We start from the raw sequence: 9,611 nt of genomic DNA, 5'->3' as shown, positions 1-9,611 counted from the left end.
GCTAAGGCATTTGCAATCTGAGATCAAGGCGGATCAAGATTGGTAGCCATAGATCGACTTCTCCTCCATAAATCTGTCCAAGCCCCTTTTAAAGCTATCCAGGTTAGTGGCCATCACCACCTCCCGCGGCAGCATATTCCAAACACCAATCACACGTTATGTGAAGAAGTGTTTCCTTTTATTAGTCCTAATTCTTCCCCCCAGCATTTTCAATGAATGCTCCCTGGTTCTAGTATTGTGAGAAAGAGAGAAAAATTTCTCTCTCTGAACATTTTCTACCCCATGCATAATTTTATAGACTTCAATCATATCCCCCCTCAGACGTCTCCTCTCCAAACTAAAGAGTCCCCAAAGCGGCTGCAGCCTCTCCTCATAGGGAAGGTGCTCCAGTCTTTCAATCATCCTTGTTGCCCTTCTCTGCACTTTTTCTGTTTTTTTAATTTCCTTTTTGAGATGTGGTGACCAGGGCTGAACATACAGTATTGTGCTCAAGTGTGGTCGCGCTGCGGTAACTATATAAGGGTGTGACGATCCTTTCAGTTTTATTATCAACTCCTTTCCTAATTATCCCCAGCATAGAGTTTGCCTTTTTCACAGCTGCCATGCATTGAGTTGACATTCCCATGGAACTATCAACTTCAGGCGTCCCCAAATCCACTGCAATGGTCTGTGACCCCGGCCCTGTAGCGTGTATGTGAAGTTTGGATTCTTTGCCCCTATGTGCACCACTTTGCATTTTGTAGCAAGAAATCAACACAAGCAGATCCTCTGAAGATGCAGGCGAAACAGCAGGAGAAAATGCTACAAGAACGTGGCCATGCAGCCCCGGAAACCACACAACACCCAAACACAAACAGACTTCGGGGGTCTTGATTTCATATTTGAGGCACTTCTGGGCCCAAATCTAGCCATTCTACACGCAGTCAGTGATTCACGACTCCCAAATGGGCCGAGAAACACCCGCTTTTAGTTCTTCTTTCAAGAAGGCAGCTTCCTTGTTCGTTTCCTTCCCCTTGGGTAGAAATTGCGCCATTCTTGAGGTAATTCTGTCTGGGAAAACCTTACATTCAGGGCTGGGGAAAGGTCTTGTGCAAAGAAGCTGTTGCGCTCCAGGCTGGGGATAAACGGTTGGATGTCATCCATGTAGAGAACTAATTGTCAGGGAAGAGGGCACTGGTCCTAGGCCCTCTACGCAGCCAATTTGCTAACACTGTGTGGCCAGTCCGGGGAGCCCTCTGCAGTTTGAATTTCCTTTTAAAACTCTTTTGGAGGAGGACAGCCTGAATCAGACCACGTGTGGATGCATCGATTCTCTGCAGGCCCAACTGAGAGGATCATCATGCCTGCGGGGAGCTTGGTTGACAGGACAGATCTCAAAGTCCTCTGTTACTGCCTTCGCTCTGCAGCCTTCCTCTTGAATTCGTGCTTCCTGCTGACCCAAGCCCAGGACATTCCTGTTAAGTTGGACCCAAAGTGGCCATTGAGAGGACAGACCGCCACTCTGATTCCAGCCGGAAAGCCTGAGATTATTACATGCACCTGGTTTCGAGATGAGCAAGTTGAATCAAAAGAGATCTTCACATATATTCCATCAATTTCCGATCAAGAGAACGGTCCAGCCTTCACTGGGCGGGAGACTGCAGGCCCAAACTGTTCCCTGGCCATCAGCCGGTTGACCTTGAATGACACTGGAATCTATATAGTGAGGAAGACTGTGAGGGGTGGTCCTGAAATAGGGCGTGCGCATGTACAGGTCTCAGGTATGGTTTGTTCACTACTTCTTATCAGTTTCTGAGCAACAGAGCAGTCCAAGCTTCACTGGGCGGAAGTCTGGAGGTCCAGACCATTCCCTGAACACCACCAGGTTGACCTTAGCTGAGATTGGAATCTAGGTAGTGGTCTGTGAGAGGTGGTCGTGAAACGAGGCGTATGCCGTGGTGGGAGTCAGCAGGCTCGCAACACTTCTGCAGAACCGGTTGTTAAAATGGTGCTTGTAGAATGGCGCGTTAAATTATTTTCCGTCCCACCACTGGGTATGCGCCATATACGGAAGACTCAGGTAGCCGGGTCTGTTAATGGTTTCTTATCTTTCAAGCATTTTGATGCCTTACCCTGTCCAGAGCAATCTTGAGAACTGTGCAGTAAATAATGAGCAGGGGCTGACTGGAAGTCCAAAATGGCCCTGGAGAAAGAATGGAAAGAGGAGGAGGAGGAGGAGGAGGAGAATAGTTGGAGCTATATCCCTCCTTTCTCTCCTCTAAGGAGACTCAAAGGGCCTTACCAGCTGGGAGGTTAAGAGCTCTGGAGGAACCGGGTTTTGGTCCCCGCTCTGCCCCCTGAGCTGTGGAGGCTTATCTGGGGAATTCAGATTAGCCTGTGCACTCCCACACACGCCAGGCAGATCCCCCAAAGAGCTTGCTCAGCTTGGGCTCACGCACCTTGTAAGGGGTGAGCAGGGGCGTAACAAGGCAGCCCTGGAGCAGAGCCAGCCCTGGGCAAAACCTGGGATTAGATGCCCCCCCCCCCATGGTACTCCACCGTTACCAAATTTTTTTTGCACCAGGACATTGGTGCCTGCAGGGGGTGCATTTTTAGACATATCAGCACCAAAATTTCATCCTATCATCAGGAGACTGTCCGTATGCTACTCCCCAAGTTTGGTGAGGTTTGGTTCAAGGAGTCCAAAACCTGGACTCTAAAGGGGGTGACCCATCCCCCATTGTTTCCAATTAGACTTCATAGGAGATGAGTCTACAGTTTTGAGGGTCCATGCTTTGGCCCCCCTAGAACCAAACTGCACCAAACTTGAAGGGTACTATCATCTCCAGATGATCCCCTGAAGTACGGTGCAGGTACATCCAAAAATGCACCCCCTGCAGGATATCCTAGAAATTTGCCCGGAATCTTTGTTCTGCATTTAAGGTTTTCTGCATTGCTGTGAGAGAAAGGGTTTGCAGGCTGTGGGGGGCACATTTCTGAAGGCACAGCCTCAAAACTTTCAGGGTCTCATCAGGAGACTGCCCTAATGATACCCCCCAAGTTTGGTGCAGTTTGGTTCAGGGGGGCCAAAGTTATGGACCCTCAAAACTGTAGCCCCCATCTCCTATTAGCTGCCATTGGAAACAATGGGGGATAGGGTCACCCCCTTTGGGAGTCCATAACTTTGGACTCCCTGAACCAAACCTCACCAAACTTGGGGGGTAGCATAAGGACAGTCTCCTGAGCATACGCCGAAATTTTGGTGCCACTAGCCTGTAAACTACGCCCCCTGCAGGCCAAAAATGGAAAACCACTAAAATACCAAAAAACGAACCCAGAATTTTGATGCCCCCCCCCCACAAGGTGATGCCCTGGGCAGTTGCCCACCTTGCCCAATGGGCATTACGCCAGTGGGGGTGAGGGCTACTCCTCAGAGCCAGCGTAGTGCAGTGGTCAAGAGCAGGTGGACTCTAATCTGGAGAACCAGGTGTGATTCCCCATTCCTCCACCTGAGTGGCAGAGGCTTATCTGGTGAACCAGATTTTGTTTCTCCACTCCGACATTCCTGCAGGGTGACCTTGGGCTAGTTACAGTTCTTTCAGAACTCTCTCAGCCCCACCCACCTCACAAGGTGTCTGTTGTAGGGAGAGGAAGGGAAAGGAGTTTGTAAGCCTATTTGAGCATCCCTACAGTTCAGAAATGTGGGGCATAAATCCAGACTCCTCTTCTTCTGTAAGCTTGTAAGAGAGGAATCTCTGGCTTCTGTAGCAGTGTATCCTATGAGCCGTGTGACTCCAGTTTCGCCTGGGCAGAGGTACATAGCTGGCTGTGGCAATTCCTGCCTCCCCAACACCCCCCTCCCACATGAGGAGGGGGCTTCATCTCATGTCATCTGTAACTCCCTCCCACCTCATGTGGCCCTAGCAGGAACAGGCAGCCTCCTGGCCATTGGCTGCTGGGGCGTTTCCCTGTGGCGTGAATGGCCAATTAGTCCCAGGCAGCAAGGGTGGGGTTGAGAAACTGAGGCCCCATATAGTTATATGCAGAAAATAATTATTAAAGCAGCCAGCGTATGGGCCTGGAAAAGAAAAAAAAAAAAAATGTTTTTCTCAGAAATGGCAGATATATCTGAACTCATGACCATAGATATTTTCGATATACTAACCAAAAAATAAGACGTGGCAAGATAAACAGAATGAAATTTTGAAGATATGGATAATATATGTGGACTGGATGAAAGAAGCCCGAGTCAATGAAGAAATAGGGGAGAAGAGGCTACAGAGAATGAACTTGCTGCTGTTTGTGTGACAAAACTATGAGGAAGAAGCAATGGGGGGGGGAGAAAAGGGGGAAAAGTATTGTTTGAAAATGTATGAAGAAGAAAATTACTATAAACTGTAAAATTCAAATGATACAATAAAAAAATTATATATATATATATATATAGAAAGAGAAACTGAGGCCCCTTCCGCACATGCAGAATAATGCACTTCCAGTCCACTTTCACTATTGTTTGCCAGTGGATTTTGCTCTTCCGCAAAGTAAAATCCAGCTGCAAAGTGGATTAAAAGTGGATTGAAAGTGCATTATTCTGCATGTGCAGAAGGGGCCTGAAAGTAGCATTGTGTTGTATTGCATTTTTTGCTTGCTATCTTTGTAGGAAAGCCCAGAATAAACCTCTAGAGGAGACCAGTGAGTGCATTTATGCTAAAAACAACTTAGATTGGGCACATGGAGAAAAGCTCGGTTCTCTGACGTGGAGAAATGGGGCAAATTAGAGACAGTTGAAGAAGAAGGAGGAGAAGGAGAAGGAAAAGGAGGGGAGGAGGAGTTTGGATTTATATCCCCCCTTTCTGTCCTGCAGGAGACTCAAAGGGGCTGACAATCTCCTTGCCCTTCCCCCCTCACAACAAACACCCTGTGAGGTGGGTGGGCCTGAGAGAGCTCCAAAGAACTGGGACTAGCCCAAGGTCACCCAGCTGGCATGTGTTGGTGCCCAGGCTAATCTGAATTCCCCAGATAAGCCTCCACAGCTCAGGCGGCAGAGCTGGGAATCAAACCCGGTTCCTCCAGATTAGATACACGAGCTCTTAACCTCCTACACCACAGTTGCATAAATTCTCCCATCCTTCATCATTTATTCTGTAGTTTATTGTCAAAGGCTTTCATGGCTGGAATCACTGGGGTGTTGTGTGGTTTGCGGTCTGTATGGCCGTGTTCCAGTAGCATTTTTTCCTGACGCTTCGCCTGGATCTGTGGCTGGCATCTTCAGAGGAGTTGCCAGAGGAGCCGCTGCCACTCTGCAGACAGTGATAACTTTGATGGACTGATATTCTGATTCAGTATAAGGAAACTTCTTCTTTTTTTTCATTTATGCAGTTGTTGGAATATAACTCCTCATCTGAGCAGGGAGCTGGAATTTGCTTCTGTATAATCTTGTGCTACGCCAGCCCGCCCTGCTGCCAAAGTGGTATGGTTCCCCTTACAAGATTGCCCAAATACTTCCTGTCTTATTGAGAATTTATATCCCTCCCCCCCCTTTTAAAGGTCAAAAACATTGAATCACTGCTAATGGGTTAGCTTCTTCCCTAATTTTGCTAAGGTTAGTAAGAATCTTCCCAAATCAGTTTTTGTGTGTTTATTTAACCGAGAGGTTTGGTTTTATCAACTCATGGACACACAAGGGTGAAGAGAGGGACTTTGATTTTTAACTCGTAACTCATAACCACCATTTGCTATGTAGCCTAACCTGCCTACTAAAGAGTTGCAGTTGTTTTTAATAAACCTGCTTTCCTTTTTTTCCCCATTTGCACGTGTGCTCTTTACACGTTCAGGAAGCAATTTCAGCCAGTGGTGGGATCCAAACATTTTAGTAACAGGTTCCCATGGTGGTGGGATTCAAACTGCGGCGTAGCGCCAATGGGGATGGGCGGGGCATGATGGGGGCGTGGCCGGGCATGACGGGGGCGGGGCATTCCTGTGGCACACTGTGCACACTGTGGCAAGGACGCAGCCGCTGCGCTGGTCCTTGGGCGGGAAACGAATGCACGCAGGCGCAGGCTTCCACGCACGCCGGTGCACCTCCTGCTAGACTGCTTCAAGTTCTGCGCGCTACTGCTGAGCGGAGGGGCGTAACTAAGGCAAAAATCACATGGCAAAATCCCCAATTAGTAACCCCCTCTCGGCACACACAAATGATTAGTAACCTACTCTCGGGAACCTGCGAGAACCTGCTGGATCCCACCTCTGCTTTATACTTTGTTTTCCCAGGATCAAAACCTGCCACCTACTTTGTTCTGGTGGTTATTACTGAAGAGATGCTGAAACCCAGCTACGAGAAGCCGAAATCATTCAGTGCACACTCGAGTTCAGTCAGAAACTTCGATCCACAGGCTGAATCTGCACAAGATGTTTGCTAGTGGTGGAGGCGAATATCGCCTGAACCCAAGATTTCATGTAATGCAGGCGTGTTTGTTCCTGGGCCCGCGCTTTCCACTCTAATAAACGGCAAACATTCTGGTACGCTTTGCTGCCAGAGCAGGACAGATTTGCCAGGGGGCACAGATTTGCCCTGGACCTCTTCCCTCTGCTACTGCTTGAAGGCTGCCAGTGAGGAGGAGCTCACCACCTCCCTAGGTACAATAGATGACTCCATTGTTACACAACTCTTACTGCTCTAAAAAGAAGGCTACTGGACCAGGAGTACCAGTTGCTGTTGAGTGCAGCCAAGACATCTTTCTCCTCCCTTGCACTTTGGAATCTGTATCCTGAAATTAACTTCATAGCTAAATATCTATCCCAGCCATGAAAGCTGATGCAGAGCTTCGGATCATCGCTTTCGAGCTAAGATGTAACACATTCTCCTATGATTTCTTCAGGGCCGATGGTGGAATCATCAACTTCAAGATTCGAACACAACGTTATCAGGACCTGGTTGAAGTTCTCTCCGAGCATATTATGTTTTCTTCCCCGAGGTATGCATTACCCAGACCAGTGATGGCGAACCTTTTTGAGACCGAGTGCCCAAACTGCAACCCAAAACCCACTTATTTATCGCAAAGTGCCAACACGGCAATTTAGCCTGAAATACTGAGGTTTGGGTTTAGAAAAAAATGGTTGACTCCGAGGCTGCGTTGATTCAGGGGTAAGCTTAGTGAAGTAACCATGCAATGCTTCAAATGATTGAATGGATCCTGGGAGGGTTTACTCAGAATCATGCCCCATTGCTGGCAACTGAACCTACTCCCAGGTAAAGGATCTTGCCCAGGCCAGCCTAGATGTGTGTGTGTGTGGGGGGGTGATTTTCCACCCCCCTCCCACATGATGAACTCTGTGCGCGAGTGCCCACACTGTTATATATAGTGTTTTGGGGAAAACTTTACACAGGTCCCTTCCCCAAAATGACTCAGGCCCGTCATATTTCTCTCAACCAAGATGTTGCAAAAATCACTAAACTATCTTTTCGCAAAATCCCTGGTTGGAGGCGCCTCCAGATATTAAACCTATGAGTGAGGAGACACTTTATTTTCATCCCTTCCACCTGTTCGCCTTAAGTTCTGCTGCCGTCCGCTATTTCAGAAAGAATCTGCCCGTCTGCCATTCTGTGCTGTTCACCCACCAGGTGGCAGATTTTCTGAGAACCCACCATTTCACAACCCCCCCCCCAGCCCATTTTTTCCCCCGTGGCAGTGAGCATGACCACCATTTTACTCACAGATCCTCAGCAGCACATTCATTATTGCCTGACTATTTCAGGAAAGTCCCTTTCTCCCTCTATACCCATCTTGTTGTCCCGTGTTGAACATGCAAAGCTATGCAGATGCAGCCAGTCAGATTGTGGGACAATCATGCCTTTGCAGCTATGCATGCATTGTAAAAGAGAGAGGATTTACATGTGAAGCCGCGAAAACAACCCCACATTGTTTTCATGATCAGAACTTGAAGCAGTCTAGCAGGAGGTGCACCGGCGTGCGTGGCAGCCTGCGCCTGCGTGCATTCGTTTCTTGCCCAAGGATCGGCGCAGCTGCTGCGTCCTTGCCATAGACCCACCCAGGAATGCCCCACCCTGGAATACCCAGCCACGATCCGTCGTGCCCCGCCCAGCCCCAGTTTGAATCCCACCACCATGGGAACCTGTTACTAAAATTTTTGGATCCCACCACTTGTATAAAGTTTCCGACCCCTTCGGCAACCCAGCATCTGTCCATGTGAAGCTGACAGTAGGGTGGGTCCCCAAGACTGTCCAAGCCCTATTTGCCCTTGATTCTGCCTTTACTTGAGTCCCAGTCGGATCTAATGATTTTGGGATGTTCTGGGAAGGAAAGTGATGTGGGAATATGCAACTAGTTTTTGGCGGCTTAGTGGGGTAATCGGTTTTGTGGGCCCCTGCTCCTGTGCTCTGGCCAGAAGTGCAGAAATCCAGAACATAAGACCATAAAAGCAGCCCTGTTGGATCAGACCAGTGGCCTGTCTGGTCCAGCATTCTGTCTCACTCAGGATCTGGCCTGTTACTCTTGAGGGCCAACAATATCAAGGCCTTCCCCTAGTGCTGCCCTGATGCTGCCCTAGCACTGGTATTCAGAGCTTGACTGCCTCTAAACATAAAAATTCCCTTAGGCCGAATCCCCACTACCGTCTTAGCCAGGTTTCAGAACACAAACTAACCAGGTTTGAGGGACGACCTCCCCATTGCTTGCATGGCAGATTCCGTTTCTGGCGCTCGTTCTCCTCATTAATCCATGTTCCGGCAGGACCTGGTTGCAAGTGGCATAGACCTCATTAACACGGTTCAGAGCTAATCCGAGGGGAGGGATGAGGGTTGAAACCCTGATTCGTTTCCCGCCCTGGAGTGTGACGCAGAATTCGGGCAATCAATCAGCGCTGCGATGCGCGTGCAGCCTTTCCCTTGTTTTGTTTCCACTTTTGCGATCTGCCAGCAGAAGGGGACGCAAATGTTAAACTGTCAAATGTGTAACTTTGAATCTTTAATGGTTTACGCAGGTAACGATTAACTGTTTGCACAGTCAAACAGTTAAACGTTAAACTTTTACATGCTGATTTTTTTAAATCACGCCCCTACAATGTACGTTTCCGCAGTGGGAGAAGGTCCCACCCCATCAAGGCACTCCAGCCAATCGGGGAGACCGGCGAAGCGAGCTCGCCTGGTAGTGGGGATTGCTAAGAGTTCTGCAACCGGGTGTGTCTGCTGTGTGCTCGCTGCGGTGGGGAGGGGGAAACTCCGATGAAGAGGACACGGTTTCACAATGAACAAGTTTGGATCTGTGTGCAAATTTCAAGTGGGGATTCGACCTTAGTCACCATGTCCAGTAACTGCTGATGGGTGTACATGCTCAGATCCTCTTTCCCTTTTTCTGTTTTTCAATTGTGTCCTCAAGTCCCTGAAAAGATGCTTTCTTGTTACAGAATCTGCCTCCGCTTTGGGTGCAGGAGCCATTTCAGGAATTGTTCTTGGGTCCTTGGCTTTAGCATCTTTGGCGGGAACTCTGCTGTACTCCTTTTTCCGTAAGTAAGAACCTAAGAGCCTGGGACGGAAGCAAGGAATTATACTTCAAGTTCTAGTCCTTCCTTGTAGTCGACCCACGCGGTCAGCGTAAGAACGAGACGAGACGCGG

At 48.7% G+C, this 9,611-nt stretch overlaps 1 protein-coding gene across 1 annotated transcript; it reads left to right on the top strand.

The window, feature by feature from the left end:
* Positions 1–1,161: 1,161 nt before the first annotated feature.
* On the top strand, positions 1,162–9,509 carry LOC125424988 (carcinoembryonic antigen-related cell adhesion molecule 16-like). Its single transcript, XM_048482438.1, has 2 exons — positions 1,162–1,760; positions 9,403–9,509. The coding sequence occupies exons 1-2, from the start codon at positions 1,301–1,303 to the stop codon at positions 9,507–9,509; spliced, it is 567 nt and encodes a 188-aa protein (XP_048338395.1). The 5' UTR covers positions 1,162–1,300.
* Positions 9,510–9,611: the final 102 nt, after the last annotated feature.

This window comes from Sphaerodactylus townsendi, unplaced genomic scaffold, assembly GCF_021028975.2.
Source record: "Sphaerodactylus townsendi isolate TG3544 unplaced genomic scaffold, MPM_Stown_v2.3 scaffold_1692, whole genome shotgun sequence".
NCBI classification, from domain to species: domain Eukaryota; kingdom Metazoa; phylum Chordata; class Lepidosauria; order Squamata; family Sphaerodactylidae; genus Sphaerodactylus; species Sphaerodactylus townsendi.
Note: the sequence above shows the minus strand (reverse complement) of the source record. Positions and strands in the feature narration are given on the sequence as shown.